Source organism: Panthera onca, chromosome E1 (assembly GCF_046562875.1).
Source record: "Panthera onca isolate mPanOnc1 chromosome E1, mPanOnc1 haplotype 2, whole genome shotgun sequence".
Taxonomy (NCBI): domain Eukaryota; kingdom Metazoa; phylum Chordata; class Mammalia; order Carnivora; family Felidae; genus Panthera; species Panthera onca.
This window is the reverse complement of record NC_138352.1, coordinates 15,266,789-15,282,613: the sequence shown is the minus strand read 5'-3', so window position 1 is coordinate 15,282,613 and position 15,825 is coordinate 15,266,789. Positions and strand designations below refer to the sequence as shown.

The window sequence follows — 15,825 nt, the reverse complement described above, 5'->3', positions numbered from 1 at the left end:
AGGGTCCCCCCCCTTCCCCCCCGGGATAGGGCGGTCACAGAGGAATTCTCTGACCAGGACACTGGAACTGGCTTAGACAACTCAGGCAGCAGCACCTCCCAGGGGAACCCGGGAGCTGCGTGGACAAAGGCAGGGAGGTGAAGGGGCTGGAGAGGCAGGACGCGGAGACCACCTCCGGGAGCCGGAGTGGGAGCAGGAGCGGGGCGTGGGGCTAGGCTTCCAGTGCCCCCGGGAGGGCGGTGTGGATTTGGGGATGGTGCCTCTGTGCGGGCTATCTCACCACAGCCCGGTGGCCCAGAGCCGGACGGGGGCCGGGAGCGTCTGGAGACCGGTCAGGTCTGCAGGTCCCGCGGCGTCTACACAAGCCTACCCACCCGCCCCTCTACCCCCACTCAGAGTCCGGCTGCGCTTCTCGTTTATTCATTTAGCCGTTTACTGCGGGCACGGAGGGGGCACTGGGGGCACCGGCCAGGGCCAGATGAGGTCCAGGTCTCCGCGGTGGTCGGGGCTTAGGCGCTGCGACAGTCAGCAGCGCGGAGCGACAGGAACACGTCCGCCCGGCACTGGAAGGTGGCCCGGCCGTCGGGGAGCCTCTGGCAGCTCTGCAGATTCGGGGTCACGTCCTTGACACACACGGTCTGGGGGCGGGAAGAGGCTGAGGGAGCGACCGACGCCCCCGCCGCCCGCGCCCCGCCCCCGACCCCCGCGCCCCCCGCCGCCAGCGCCCCCTCCGGCGGCCACACTCACGAGGCTCCGCAGGCTGGGTCGCGGCTCCGCGAAGGCGCCGGCCCGGCCCCGGGGTCCCGCGCCCACGGGGGGCGCGGAGCGGCGCGCGTACGGGGACCTGCGGAAGCCGGACAGCAGTCCCGCGGCGCGGCCCACCGAGTAGTAGCTGGGCCCCGCCGCCTGCTTGTACCACGCGAGACCGGGCGGCGCCAGCAGCAGGCACAGCGCCAGGGCGGCGGCCACCAGCGGCGCGGACCGGGCCATGGGGACGCGGGGCGGCGGCGGGCGTGGGGCTCGGAGCTCCAGCCGCGGCCGCCTTATATCTGTGGCCGGCGGGGCGCGGGGGCGGGCGCGGAGCACCTGGCGGGCCCCGCCTCGCGGAGCGAGCAGCCGTGCTGGGCAGCGCCTCCGCGCCTGCCGGGGATCGGGGCCCCATCCTCCCCCACCCCTGCCGCTCCCTCTGCCCACGGTCCCGCCTGGGTAGAGCCTCAGCCGGAGCGGGGGCAAGCGGGACTGCACTGAACCTCCAAGTAGCCGGAGGGCGCGCGGCCCTACGAGTTCTACCCCTTGGAGGTCCTCAGTGCTCAAGGCTGGGGAGAGAGCCACCGGGCCCTAGGGACACTTTATCCTGCCCTAAAGGGGCACTGATCCCAGGGCCAGGGCTCCCTGAGGGGATCAAAGCCTGGGTGGGCCTGGGTGCCCCACACCCACGGGGGAAGGTTCTACCAACACGGCTGCTACTACCGAGGTCCTTTAGGAAGAGGTGGGCGGCGAGGCCAGGCCTGACCTCAGGGAAACCAGACCCAGGGACAGCTGACCAGAATCCGCAGGCCCTTCCCGCCCAGCTCTGCCCCAGCCGTGGGTGGCCTCGGGAGCCTCAGGCCTCTCGGTGAACCCCAGTGTTCAATAGGAGATGAATCAGACCCAGTCCCTGCCTCAAGCCACAGACAGATGGGAAAACAGCCGCCCCGCCGCCGGAGGGCAAGCAGAGTGGCTCACTGGAGGGAGAGAGTTGGCAAAGGCAGGTGGGATGAGCGGGTGCCTCCCGGAGGAGGGGAAGCAGCCCGAGGTTAGGGAGCCCTGAGCAGAGACACATGGCTGGATGTGAGCGGGGCCTGGTGGGCAGCGACGTGTTCAGCCTGAGGCCCAGCGGGCCCGGGGAGGACCAGGCTGGAGCCCACTGCAGAAAAGTCCCAAGCGGCAGGTAAGTGGGAACAGCCTGGAGGGGGGCTGTGACCTTGGGCGAGTTGGCAAGCCCTCGGAGGCGGCGAGGTCGGGAACCCTGGGAGGCTGCACTCAGGGCCCGGCGCTCCAGCGTACAGACACGTCCCCGTGCCTCGTGTGCACTTCCTGTCACAGGAGAAAATTCCCCAGGCAGGGGAGGTGGGCTGGGGGCAGGCCAGGGCGAGGCCGGGAGACTGCCCAGGAGGGCCCTCCGCGGTGCCGCAGACCACGCCTCCTCCTGACTCCCCGGGTACGAATCCAGACACTTAGTAGACACGAAGCCTCGAGAATACAGAGAAGCCCCCTGCCCGGACCCCGGCGGCCAGATGTAACTTTGTTTGCAGGGGCTGTGGGGTGCACCCAAGAGGCTGAGCCCAGGCATCCCTGCCACTCAGTCCCTAAACATCCCGGTCACGTGTCCTCCCCAGGACAGATATCAGCACGGAGGTCCTGGCAGCTAGGTGTCTGGACAAGAGGCATGTGACCTTCAGCTTGGGTAAGGGTGGTGGTCCCCAGGGCCTCTTCTTTTCCTCTGGGTACAACATCCAGATGGGAAGCAGGGTGTCACACAGGTGACCAGGAGGCCAGCCCCTCTGTGTGAACCACCAGTCTTCTGTCCTGGGAGCTGAGGACAAGTAGTGTCACAAGTGCTCAGCGACTAGCCACCCACTAGGCAGATAGACACCCACGAGGCACAGGGCGGGGACCCCAGTGGGGGATGGGGAGGGTCCACTGAGAATAGACTGGAAGGAGCCAGTGCCAAGTGACTCCCTGCAGCTCCCAGAGACATGCAGCCTACAGCAGGCTCTGTCCAGAAGCGGTCAAGACTCCCAGGGCTGGGACACAGTCCCCAGGGCCCCCCACCTCCCTCCCCAGCAGCTATGGATTAACAGAGGTGTCCAAAGGAGCTTCCCAAAGGCTGTCCTTCAAATAGAGGATCTCAGACACCCAGGGACACAGATACCCTTGACATGACCTACACTGGGTAGGTCACAGCCCCGACGAGCTGGCCTCCAACTGGATCACCAGCACCTACTCAGGTACAGCGTTTCAGGAGGGACCGCGGGCAGCTGTGCAGTCAGAGGCCCACAAACTAGTCTGTGGGGTGGCTGGCAGCTTCGAGCAGGTGAGGGGCCAGATGACAGGCCACAGGCCTCCACTCCACCGTTCTTTTGCCCCCCCCCTGCTGGCACACAACGCGCACCCCAGGGCCTTTGCACCACCAGGCCTTTCAAGACCCCAGTCACTCTTGCCCCAGGCTCTTCTGGCTGATCCTGCACTCCTTCTCCTCCCGGGGTGGTGACTCAGGGCCTGGGTGGCATCATCCAGATGTTTATTCATGAGTTTTCCTATCAAGGCATGCCCAGCGGGGCTGCAGCAGCGGCCGAGCAAACAGGAGGCCTCCAGCAAGGCTCAGGCAATTCAATGAGTTTTATTTATTGGATAAAAGCGTCAACGCGTGATGAAAAACAAACGTGGCTCCAGTCCTCGTGTCAACCCTGTCACAGCCCAGAGGGGCCGTGTCACTCCTTGAACTTCCATTCCTGGCGGCACATGGGGCAGTGCTGCTGCACCTGCTGTGCGTTGAGCCACTTGAGGATGCAGTGCATGTGGAAGCAGTGGGAGCACTGGCCCCACACCAGGGGACAGTCGTCGCCCGGCACCTTGCCTGTGGGAGGGACAAGAGGACCGTGCACGTCACATGGGGCGGGGGGGCGGCTAGGGATGTCAGGCAGCCGTGGCAGCCCCGGGGGGGGGGGGTCTGTGTCCCGAGCCTGTCACACGCTGGGTTTCAGGAAAGCCCGAAATCAGGAGCGTTAACGCGCCTCTGCGGTGTGCCCCCCAACAAAGGTCAGCAGTGACCCCCACGGGAATCACCCTCCCCTCCCCTGCGGGGGCTCAGTTCCAGGGAGCGCTCTGGCCTAGCCCGCAGACCATCCACGGATGCACCCCAGTTCTGCCACGTAACCTGCCACAGGAGATCACAGCAGGAACGCGTCTAGGTGACCCGTCCCCCCAGCCCCCAGAGCCACCCATCTGAAGAGTGAGCGCTTTCTCCCGATCAAGAGAAGAGCTGGGGCCTTGGGACTGGGACAGGGGTTCCTCTCCCAGGCGGCAGCGACCCAGTGCAGGAAGAGGGGGTGGGGGGGACCCTGTGGCGTTTACCGCCCTGCCTGTCAGCAGCTGGGAGTGAGCACAGTGCTGCCACCCACCCCTTTCTTGTTTCTGGTCCGAAAGGGCCCCGCCTCCAAGGCCAGGTGCGAGCCGCTGGCTTTTGCGGGGACAAGCCACCTCCACCTACCTTCACCGAGAGGACGTCCACACTGCCCCAAATCAGGACAAAAACGGGTCCCTCTGATTTCCCAGAATCAAGAAAATCCCATCACACAGCTGGTGCCAACAGAGGAGGACGACCTCCGCAGGCCCGGGTCGAGGTCCCCCCCCGCCAGGCCTTGAGAGCTGTGGCCTCTTATCCCCACCCCTCCTGGGGTGGCCGTCCCCCCACCTCACTGCCCTGGGGGTCCTCTACGTGTACTGAATGCCGTGTCCACGTGTCACTGGTGCACAAACGCAGGGGACCAGACGGACACACTGGGGCCAAGGCACACCAGACATCCTGTCATGGCAACAGCTGTTTCCACGCGTATCCCAAACGCAAGTCTGGGGGCTCTCTGAGCACAGACCCCGCCTTTGGACTCCTGTGACCACGGCCTTTCCTCCCGCCACCAAACAGAGGTGATCGACCCTGCAAAATCACAGCGCTCCCACCGGGCTCTGTTCCCGCTGACCTGGGGCTGGGGGCCCGGCGGTGCTCTGTGGCCTCCCTGTCACCCCCCCTGGCGGACAGGAGGCCAGGGCACACGGTGTCTCAGGGCGGCGGCCACTTGCGGAGCAGTAGCCCAGCCAGGCAGCTGGTGTGGGTGCCAGGCCAGGAACCTTCCAGGTCTACTGTCAGCATCAGCTCCCGTCCCTGCGCAGCCCCCGCCCCACGGTGGCGCGTGCACCCCACCAAGTCAGAAAAGAGCCACCGCTATGCCTTTTTCACCTGTTTGGGGCAAAAACTCCTTTTTATAACAAAACATCACTCCCTTTCTGAAATTTTCATGACAAAACCAGAAAATCATACCCTTAGCAAGTATGGAATTACTGAACTCGCTCTGCCCCCCCAGGCACGGGAGGGATGGGTGCTGGGGGGTGAGCAGGACCCTGTGCCAGGAGCCCATGTGGTAGGACACCTGATGGAGACTACATCCCACCCCACCCCCACCCCTAAGGCCTTCCCAAGCCCAGCAGAACTCAGCTTGGAATCACCCCTACGAAATTAGAGTCGCTTTGAAAAAGAGGATCCAAGACAGTGGGCAGGAGCTAGCTCTCTGGGGGGTGGGGGAGAACTGGCCACGCGGTCCACGTGAGTCAGGGCTAGGGCAGGAGCCGCTTCCAGAACTCCGTACCGTCCCCACAGGCAGGCAGCCTGCTTCAGGCTCTGACGGGCACCTGAGCACAAGGTCGGTGACTCACCCAAGGGCTGGCTGGTGTCCTTTGTAATGAAAAGCCCCCGCAAGGAGACCTTTACTCCCAAAGCCCTCAGGGACAGGGAGCAGATTGAAGACGGCCTCAGTCACCCTGGGTTCTTCACAAGAGCTCAATTTTGGCAAGAGAAACCCCGCCTCACTTCATCTGTACAAAGAGCACCATAGGCTTGTCAAACACTCTGCACCTTACAACCGGCTCTCACACAACCTCGAGTCTGAACACCAGACTCTAGATCCCCCACTCTGGGGCGCCTGGGGGGCTCAGTCATTTGGGCTGCTTGGGTCACGGTCTCAGGATTTGTGGGTTCTACGCCCCACGTTGGGCTCTGCGCTGCCTGCTTAGGATTCTCTCCCTGTCTGCCCCTCCCTTGCTCGTGTGCGCTCTCGCTCTCGCAATAAATAAACTTTAAATCCCCTCCTCTCTGCAGCAACAGACCCACTTCCACAAAACTTGAGCACCCCCTTAAACGCAGAGATGCCCGGCTACAGGCCCAGTGGAACCTGCCCTCTGTGGGCTCTGTGGGAGTGCCACCCGTCAGACACAGGCTCACTCTGCCACACCCAGTCGAGGGCAACGTTCCAGACTTTTCTTTTCAGAAGCTAACAGTCTGTTGCTTAGGAGGAAGCTGCAAACGCGTGCCCCTCCAGGCTCCCGTAGCCCTTTAAGAATGATTGAAATAAGGGCACCTGGGTGGCTCAGGTGGGTAGGTGTCTGACTTCAGCTCAGGTGGTCATCTTGCGGTTCGTGAGTTCGAGCCCCCCCCGTCGGGCTCTGTGCCGACAGCTCAGAGCCTGGAGCCTGCTTCCCGCTTCCCATTCTGTGTCTCCCTCTCTCTCTGCCCCTCCCCTGCTTACACTCTGTCTCTCTCTCTCTCTCAAAAATAAATAAACATTTAAAAAAAATCAATAAAAAAAAACACCACAGAGAAGAAATCTGATAAAACCTGGCAGTGGACACGGTGTGAAAAACATGACTTTGCTAAAGGATCAGCTGCCTCGGAAAGGTTAAGAGAAGGGGGGAACAGGGGCTCGTTGGAGATTCAACAGCCGAGGCACAGCAAAGCAAGCAAGCACTCACTGATTCTGCTCACACCATCAAGGACAGAGACGACTACAGACGGCAGGAAAAATCTGAGCAAGGACTAAGCACAGGGGTAACGCTAAGGACTTATCACCACATCTGACACGACAGCACTGCCGGTAAAAAACCCAAGCCACGGCTAGAGACTCTGCAGGAGTCCAGTGAAATATCCTATTTATCTGTTACCATAACACACTTGAAAACCCTGAGGCAAACATGGAAACTTTCCTCAGGCATTGTTATCCTACATCCCGGATGCATCCTGGATGCAGGGAAGGGGTATCCTTACAATACTCCACTTTTTGTTCGCTTGAGAATCTTTAAAGACTTTTAACACATCTTTGTACCCCGTGTATTTCTGTTTTTTTAAACATTATTTTTTTTTAACGTTTTTTTATTTACTTTTGAGACAGAGAGAGACAGAGCATGAACGGGGGAGGGTCAGAGAGAGGGAGACACAGAATCTGAAACAGGCTCCAGGCTCTGAGCTGTCAGCACAGAGCCTGACGCGGGGCTCGAACCCACGGACCGCGAGATCATGACCCGAGCCGAAGTCGGCCGCTTAACCGACTGAGCCACCCAGGCGCCCCTTAAACATTATTTAAGTAGGGGAGCCTGGGTGGCTCAGTCGGTTAAGCGTCTGACTTCAGCTCCGGTTGTGATCTCCTGGTTCATAAGCTGGAGCTCCGAGTCGGCCCTCGTCGGGCTCTCGGGCTCTCTGCCGTCAGTGCGGGGCCTGCTTGGGAATCCTCTGCCCCCCTCTCTCCCTGCCCCTCCCCTGCTTGCTCGTGCACATGCGCACGCATGCACATGCTCTGTCCCTCTCAAAAATTAGTATTTTTAAAGTTTACTTATTTTGAGAAAGAGAATACATGAGCAGGTGAGGGGCAGAGAGAGAGAGAGAGAGAGAGGGATCGAGAATCCCAAGCAGGCTCCAAGCTGAGAATTCGGAGCCCAACTTGGGACTCCAACTCATGAACCGTGAGGTCACGACCTGAGCCCAAATCAAGAGTCAGACTCTTAACTGACCGAGCCACCCAGGCGCCCCCTTGCCGCACGTATTTCATAGCTGAGTTTGATCACAATAAAAGGCTACAACCCTTTTTCTTACAAAACTTTTGATGGGGTCTCTATACAAACATGTGACCAAACCACTTGGCTTTCTTCTGCCAACTTTTCTTCTTGAGGACAGGGGCCCCAAAACCCAGGCACTTTGTGCAGGTTATTTCCGGGAGACGCCAAGACCAGGCCAGCAGGCAAAGCTCAAGAGGGAGGGAACACGGGGGACACTCACAGTCCGGGCAGCAGCCATTAAAGGCCATCCGACAGATGCCACAGTTCTCGTCGTTGGCCACCCAGAGCCAAGTGGCCACGCCATTCCAGCACTTAATCTTCACCTTCATGGCCGTGGAGCCTGCGAGCAAAGGAAAGAGATCGGCTGGCTACATTCAGCCTGCTCAGCTACAGCATCTAGGCCCCCAGGGATCAAGAGGATCAGGAACCCATGCCCAGGCTGAGAAATCCAGAGGGGTGAGCACAAATCTGTCTACAAGGTGGCGGGGGCAGGACCGGGACCTCCTTGGGAGCACCAAGCGCCCCAAGAGCTAGGCTCCCTACATTTTCAGAGCATCCGCAGTCTACCCTGCGTCCACCAAAGGGTGCATGGGCGTTCAACAATATTTGCAAAAACGTGCCATACAGTGCTTTTCAAAGGCATAAGACTAACTTGGGGTTAACAAATGAAGACCCAGACCCGGCTAACGAGGAGGTCATGCCAGGGAACAACCACTCAGCCCGCGGTCCCGGTCGCGGGCTGCTCGGTCGCCAGCTAGGCAAGCTGCGTGCCGCCTCCTCCCCCCGCCGCCGCCGCCACCGCCACCAAAAGGGGACCTGGTTGCTGGGTAGGGGGATGCGGGCCGGGACCCGGGGCTCAGGCTCGGTGAGAAGGTGGGGCGCGGAGAAGGACGCAGAGGCGGACGTGGGAGACGGTGGGGCGCGGGGAGAGGGAAACGCGCGGGAAAAGGGTGAGGGCGCAGAAAAGGAGGAACGCGGGTTGAGAGCGCGGGGAAGGGATGGGGGTCGAGCGCGGAGACAGGGCGCAGGGAAGCGGTAGGAGCAGGTAGAAGGTGCGAGGCGCGGCGAAGGGGTGCGGGGCAGGAGTGCGGGGGCGGGGAGAAGCCGCGCGGAAGAGGCGGGAGCGCGGGGAGAGGGTGTGGGCGGGGTGAAAGGTGCGGGTTCAAGGCTCGGAGTGGGGAGGGGCGGGGGAGGGGCGGCGCGCCAGGCCCGCCCCAACGGCCGCGCTCCGCCCCGCGCTGTCGCACCTCCGCCGGCCTAACCGCGCGCTGCCCCGCCCGCCTTCCGTTGGCAGCGCCCGCGCGGGAAGGTATAAAAACGACCGCGGCCACTGCCCGGCACCTCACAGCTGCGCCCGCCGAACTCGCGCCTCGGCGCGCACGCGCCGCCCCGCCCCCGCAGCCCGCCCACAGCCCGCCCGCAGCCAATCCCCGGCCTCTCCGAGGACTCGGCACCGGAAGACACCGCGCGGCCCCGGAAGTGACGCCCCGGCGTGCTGACGCGCGGGCTCGAGCCAAGGCCGATTCCGCGCCCGCCATGGCCGACAAAATGGACATGTCTCTGGACGACATCATTAAGCTGAACCGGAGCCAGCGAGGCGGCCGCGGCGGAGGCCGGGGCCGCGGCAGGGCCGGCTCCCAGGGCGGCCGCGGCGGCGGGGCGCAGGCCGCCGCGCGAGTGAACCGAGGCGGCGGGCCCATCCGGAACCGGCCGGCCATCGCTCGAGGCGCGGCGGGCGGCGGCGGCAGGAACCGGCCGGCGCCCTACAGCAGGGTGAGTGCGGAGGCGGCGGGCCTCGGTGGGGAGCGGGCCGGCGGGGCGGGGCGGCGCGCGGCGGGGAGGGCTGCAGGCCGCGCCGGGCCGGTGGGCGCGGGCGCCGACCGGGCGGGGAGGCCGCGCGCCGGCCGGGCCCGGGAGGCGGAGACCCTCCCGGCCTTTGTCTCGGCCGGGCGCCGGGCCTCGTGGCGGCGGGGCCGAGGGGGCGTTGGGCGCGGCCGCGCCGGCGGCGGGAAGTTAGTTGGAGGGAACCGAGGAGCCGCGGGGCCCGGGGCTCCCGGGGGCTCGGCTGCGGCCTGACGCGGCGTGGGCGGGAAGGGCAGGGCCGCGGGTCCGTGTGCGTTTCCCTCCGGGTCCCGAGTGTCGTGCCCGGACCGTGAGGGCGAAGGAGAGTCCTGGAGAGCCGCTCACGGGTCTGGGTCCGTTCTTGTGTTTTCTTTCCCCTTCAGCCCAAACAACTTCCTGACAAGTGGCAACACGACCTTTTCGACAGCGGTTTCGGGGGCGGCGCAGGCGTCGAGACGGGTGGGAAACTGCTGGTGTCAAATCTGGATTTTGGAGTATCGGACGCTGATATTCAGGTAAGGGACGGGAGCTTCTTGGCGCGCAGTTGACCCCTCACGGACTCGGTCCTGTTCGGGACGTGGTCTTGAATCTCCTCCACCGTAGACCAGTGAGCCCTCCCCGGCCCCCCGCGAGGAGCTGCGGGGTCGCAGAGCAGAGGTCACACTAGTCGCCAGCCTCACAAGTAGGCCGGTGTGTTGGAAGACAGGCCCCCAGCCCGGCCTGAGGAGCTGCCGCCCTTCTAAGACGTTCCGTCAGTGAGGATCCCCTGCCAGAGCTCCCAGCCAGGCCGGAGAGGGGGCTCTCCCGTGTTTCTCGCGTTACCGACTCAGCCGGGATGTTTCTTTGGTTTCTTTTGCATTTGTTTTAGCTATTTGTTGGGAGGAGAAGACCTTTTTTCATGGAAACAGGTAGACAAAACGGGCACAGGATGGTGCCGGGCAGCTTTCCTGCTCCATTTGCCTTGAGCTGCAAGCTCCGCGTCTGTCTCGCGGAACTTGCGCTCCGGCTTCCCCCACCCGTCTTTGTAGTGACACGATTTCAAACCCATCCTTGTCAGAAGCTGTGTTTTCTTTCGTTTGTTTTCTTTTTCCTTTTTTTCTTTTCGATTGAATGCCAAAGGCGCATAAGCTTATTTTCTGGTTAAGTAAAGATACCTTGAGGATCGGTCCCAGAGATGGCTGGGTCAGGGTGCTGGGCCTTCCTGGGTTCAATTTCCCAGAGCCCCACTGTTTGTTTGACTACCATGGGAGGACAGAGCAAGGCCGGTGAGCACTCACGGTGTCTCAACACTTTTTTTAAGGTGGTTTCTGGCATCCACTGGAAACCGCTTTTGGTGAACTCCACTTCCCGCTGTGTGCCTGCGGCCGGAGTAGCCCCACACTCTGGGTTCCCTCTCCAACTCCCAGCCTGCCTGAGGTCAGGGCAGTTTCCATGGCAGCGCTTGACTTCAGCCTTTGCGGCAGGCTTGAGTAGGAGGAGAGGGAAAGGTGAGCCAGAAATCTGCCCTGGGGGAGGGGCTGGGTCAGGGCTCCCGCATCAACGGGCCCTGTGAGCTGGTCCACATGACGGATAGCGTCCCTTGCTCTGTGATCTTGGCCTTTGCTGTTTCTTGGTACAGTCCTTGGGTGTGTTGGAAATTTTCCTCTGTTGAAGAAGATAGCGACTTAATCTCGTGCCCTTCACTGGTGGGCTTTGCGGTCCTTTACCTGCCTCCTGGTACCGGTGTCAGGTCCCCACGCTGGCAGGAGCCCTCAGGCCCAGCTGCTCCCGGAAGTTGCTGTCCCGTCCGCCCCTCCCTTCCCCCCCCAGTTTGCACTGCCCTGCCCCCATACGTGTCTGCCTCCCAGGGAAAGACCCCCCCCCCCCCCGGCCCCCCAGAAGTTCACACTCCCAGGGACGGCCCTGGGCCCCCAGGAAGGGGAGCCGCTTTGCTAACAGCTGCACTTTCCGGCCCCCAGGAGCTCTTCGCTGAGTTCGGAACTCTGAAGAAGGCGGCCGTACACTACGATCGCTCAGGGCGCAGTTTAGGAACAGCTGATGTGCACTTTGAACGGAAGGCAGATGCCCTGAAGGCGATGAAGCAGTACAACGGCGTCCCCCTGGATGGTGCGTCCGAGGTTGGACCCAGGATGCTAGAGGGGCCGCATCTAGTTGTGGAGTCTGGGGCTGGCAGCCGTCCGTGCAGGAATGTGGCTTACCCCTGTGGCTGAGGACACTTTGCATTCGCCCCTTTGTCTCTCTCTTCCATTCTGCCACCTCTCATGCTGCCCCACACATCCGGACCAACCTCTTGTGAACCCCCATCCAGCAAGCTACATCCCTCCCCTCCTTCAGCTCCTTCCGGAAGATTCACTTCTGTGAAGCCTTCTCAGAACCGCCATAGTACACCTCTGAGTGCGGGGCTGTAGTCGTAAAGACAAAGGTACCGGTCCTTCTTCCGTCAGGTCACCCACACCTTTCCACCCACGAGCACCCCGGACACCTGAGCAGACACCCACCTGACCTGGACTCAGAAGGAGCGAGGAGGTCCTGGCGGGCTGGTCATCGGCACCGCCTCGCCCTCCTACCGGTGTCACTCGGCCGCTCCCCTTGCGGGCAGCATTTGAGACACACGGCCCCTTTCCGGCGCTTGCATGGAGCCCGGGGTGCGGTGCCCCCGCGGGTGCGCCTCAGAGCCCTCTAACTGGAGCGCGCCCTCTTGTGTGCTTTGCCACAGGCCGCCCCATGAACATTCAGCTCGTCACGTCACAGATTGACACACAGCGGAGACCCGCACAGAGGTGAGTGGGGGGCCTGTGGCACGTGGCCGCTCGTCCCGCGGGCCTGTGCAGGTCACGTGAGTGAGGTCCGTTTTCCTTGCCAGCGTAAACAGAGGCGGGATGACCAGAAACCGCGGTTCCGGAGGCTTCGGGGGCGGTGGCGGCACCCGGAGAGGCGCTCGCGGAGGAAGCCGGGGCAGGGGCAGAGGCACCGGCAGGAGTTCGAAGCAGCAGCTCTCCGCCGAGGAGTTGGACGCCCAGCTGGACGCTTATAACGCCAGAGTAAGGCCCGGGGCCCGGGGGGCGGGGCCGCAGACTGCCTGGGGGGGGTGGGGCTCCTTGGAGTGAGAAGTCTTTGTGTGTTTCAGATGGACACCAGTTAAACAGACCGGCAGATCCTCGAGCGGAGCAGGACCCGGACGTCCCCTCGGTGCTCCCTGGCGGGAGGGGGGTGGAGGACCGGGGCTGTGCAGCCAATGACGGATTTGTTTCTTTTATGTTTTAAAATAGGATTTAAAAACTCATGTAAAGGTTTTTTTGTTCTTTTTTTCTTTTTTTTTTTTCTTTTTTTTTCTTTTTTTTTTTTTTTTTAAATTCTGAAACAGACCTGTTTTGTACCGAGTTATTTTTGGGATAAATTTTACCGGTTGCTGTTGTGGAGAAGGTGGCGTTTTCACCTTTGCCATAATAAAATAGAAACGTGTGTAGAACTGGAACCATTTGATTTGTCCCGCTGTCGGAGTCCTTGCTTGGGCTGGAACTTTGGTGTCGCGACCGGATGAGAGCGTGTGGGGAACAGTCCCACGGACCCTTGGAGTCCTGGCACAGCCGCCAGAGTCCGTGCTCCAGGCGGGTGCTGGGCGGGAGGACCTGGGAGCAGCCGCCTCTGCCACCTGCACCGGACGTCAGGGGCGGACCGCGGGCCCCACGCTGTTGCCAGACCTCACGTGCCCCGGCTGGGCCGTTCCCTTCCTTCTGGTGCTCTGGTTCTCAGAAGCCTGGGTTCAGCAGCGACTGCAGCATGATCCCTTCGTGGCTTTCTCTGTCTTTTATGTTAAGGGACGAGCCAGAAAGCGTTCTCACAAGAGGACCGGGATGTGCCTGGTGAGATAGCTTGGGGAGCTGTGGCAGGGTCCAGTTTGACGTGCAGAGAACCGGAGGGACCGGAAGAACAGGTGCCCCACTTGGACCCCCCTCTGGGACAGAACGGAGCAAGCTGGTGACGTCACTGGTCTCTACTCCCTATACCTTGGGGCTCGGAAGAGGCCCGGGTCCCAGTGGGAGGCAGGGCATGGAGACCTGTCTGGAGTCTTCAGGATTTTCCACTTTCCTCTCTGGCGCCTGTGGATGACCCGGTTCCGCCCCAAAGCCAGTGCGACCCGAGGGCCCTGGCTCTGCGGCCGTGGAGAAGAGACCCGGATGAGCCGTGGGGAGCACAGCCCTAGAGCTGTCCCCGAGCCTCACAGTGGGGACAGGGAGGAGGGGGCAGTTGCAACAGGAAGACTGGCCAGAGCACAGCCCGTGTTTCAGGTCGACCTCCACGCTCGGGACAGTGCTCCAGAGTCCTGAGAAAGGAGCGTGTACAGGAGCGGCCCTCTCGCTGTCGGTTCTAGCTGTTGCTCCGGCCTGTGTCATACTGGGGACGGGGCAGAAGAGTGACTCACCCGGCCGGCTCAGCCCTGGGGGAGCCCAGCGTAGCAGGGGAGAGGACCGGCCCGTGCCCGGCCCCGGTGGTGTGTCTGGGAGGCCTGGGCGTGATGGAGGTCGGAGCGTCCAGGTGCAGCGGGACAGTGTCCCTGGGAGGTGGTGCCAGGCTAAGGTGGTGGGCCACCTGAGGAGAACACCTGGTGGAGGTGGAGGGAGGCCCAGGCCAGAGGCCACAAGTATGGAACTGACGGCCACTGGGATGGGGAGGGCAGGGCATCCCCTGCTCAGAGGCATCAGAGCAGTGGCCGAGGGTGCCGTGGTGCAGAGAAAGGCCCGGAAGAAAAGCAGGGGAAGGGTCCGCTCCGTGTTGGATCCGGGAGGGGAGCAGAGACCCCGGACACGGTCGGGCCTGGAGCTGGGACCCCACGGGTGCTTGGAGTTGGACGTCGTCAATTTGGCAAGCTGTTGACACATGGACACTAGCAAGGCCGCGGCCGGTGGCGTGGCCCAGGAAGGGCTGGAGGTGACAGGAGATGCAAGAGGGGGTGACGTCACGGGCTGGGGAGGCCACTGGGGGGAGGAGGACTAAATAAGGAGACCCGAGACGTTGCAGGTGAGTCCGGTGGGGGGGCTGCTGGCCAGAGTCCTGAGCCGGAAGAAGCCTCCGACGCTTTCCCTGGGGACATTTCATTTCAAGGGCTGGGGGACCCTGTCACTGTCTGTCGGGAAGCTCTTGAGAGGAAAATCGGGGGGCGGGGGGCTGTTGTGTTTGCAGGACAGCATCCGTGATCCGAGGCAAACCAGGCATCTGGCCACCTAAGGGACAGTGCCAGGCGTCCCTACGCTGGCCAGCACCTTCGTCCCCCAAAGTACCAATCGAATGAGAGAAAGCCAAAGTGACACTTAGCGGTCTTACATGTCCCTCCTGCACTGCGCCCAGACGCCGAACTGCAATTGGCCAGCGCCTGTCAACAGCCGACCAGATGGATCAGGCCACCCCCTCCGCCCAGATCCGACGCCGGGTAGCCCTCTTCCTGGCCCTCGGTCTGCACGGAAGCTCAGTGGTGCGTCCGGAAGCGCGTAGGTGATTCGCTTGGCCGGAAGCTGGCACCAGGGAGGAGAGGCAGCGGGCCCGCACGGATTGCAGGCCCTGGGCCTGGGGCCTGACCCTTACCCGGTGGCTCGTGTGGGGAAGAGGCAGTCGACCCGTATGCTTGGCTTTCAGGCGGTTGAGCAAAGATCCCTGTGGTTCCTGAGGAATCTGGAATAAGAAGCAGCAACCTGTCCCTGCGGACTATAGGAAACCCCGCAGAGGCCGGGGCTGCGGACTTCTTGAGCGAGCGTCGCGCTTCGCACACCCCTGTGGCACCCTGGGACCCGCTGTGTGTGTGTGCTCCTCAGGAAGAGGACAGGTTTGTTCTTGCCTTCGGGGAGCTGACGGTCCGATGCAGGAAACCGACCCGGGAGACTGGAATGCGGCCCGATAACCGCCATAGGAGCTAGTGCGCGAGCGAGGCCCCACGTGGGCCGCTGGCTGCGGAATGCGTACCACGCGTCTGTTGAGGGCCCGTGACCCACACGTTACTGGGCGTCCCCTGCGCATGTCACCCATCGTCCCAAGAACCTAGTGGAGTGATCGCTTTATTTCAGAGTTTAAAGAAAACACGGCACACTCACTCCTCCAACAAGTACGTGGGTCCCTGCTGCGCACCGGCCACCATTCACGTGCGAGGGGTAACGGGGAGCAAAACACAGAAATCCCTGCCCTCAAACTGGCCGCTCCGATGAGGAAGAGATGGGGGAAGGTGAAATACAGGGTGTCAGGGGCGCCTGGGTGGCTCAGTCCGTTAAGCGTCCGACTCTTGTTTTCGGCTCAGGTCGCGATCATGAAGTTCGTGAGATCGATCCCCACACGGAGCTCCGTGCTGACGGCACACAG

The 15,825-nt window shown here is 62.4% G+C and overlaps 3 protein-coding genes across 6 annotated transcripts; 1 reads left to right on the top strand and 2 right to left on the bottom strand.

Moving 5' to 3' along the window:
* Positions 1 to 398: 398 nt before the first annotated feature.
* On the bottom strand, positions 399 to 1,141 carry NPB (neuropeptide B). Its single transcript, XM_060645131.3, has 2 exons — positions 748 to 1,141; positions 399 to 638 (listed from the first exon to the last, which is right to left on the bottom strand). Exons 1-2 carry the CDS (start codon positions 988 to 990, stop codon positions 510 to 512), a joined length of 372 nt encoding a protein of 123 aa, XP_060501114.1. The 5' UTR covers positions 991 to 1,141; the 3' UTR covers positions 399 to 509.
* A 2,222-nt stretch (positions 1,142 to 3,363) lies between these two features.
* Positions 3,364 to 9,008, bottom strand: ANAPC11 (anaphase promoting complex subunit 11). Of its 4 annotated transcripts, none has more exons than XM_060645132.3 (3): positions 8,886 to 9,008; positions 7,859 to 7,978; positions 3,364 to 3,619 (listed from the first exon to the last, which is right to left on the bottom strand). In XM_060645132.3, exons 2-3 carry the CDS (start codon positions 7,965 to 7,967, stop codon positions 3,474 to 3,476), a joined length of 255 nt encoding a protein of 84 aa, XP_060501115.1. In that variant the 5' UTR covers positions 7,968 to 7,978; positions 8,886 to 9,008; the 3' UTR covers positions 3,364 to 3,473. The 4 variants fall into 4 exon arrangements, with proteins under 4 accessions (XP_060501115.1, XP_060501118.1, XP_060501116.1 ...); XM_060645135.3 differs by lacking the exon at positions 8,886 to 9,008 and adding an exon at positions 8,455 to 8,810; XM_060645133.3 differs by lacking the exon at positions 8,886 to 9,008 and adding an exon at positions 8,291 to 8,441.
* ALYREF (Aly/REF export factor) lies at positions 8,978 to 12,955 on the top strand. Its single transcript, XM_060645129.3, has 6 exons — positions 8,978 to 9,411; positions 9,864 to 9,995; positions 11,439 to 11,586; positions 12,197 to 12,260; positions 12,344 to 12,521; positions 12,608 to 12,955. Exons 1-6 carry the CDS (start codon positions 9,175 to 9,177, stop codon positions 12,620 to 12,622), a joined length of 774 nt encoding a protein of 257 aa, XP_060501112.1. The 5' UTR covers positions 8,978 to 9,174; the 3' UTR covers positions 12,623 to 12,955.
* The last annotated feature ends 2,870 nt before the right edge of the window (positions 12,956 to 15,825 follow it).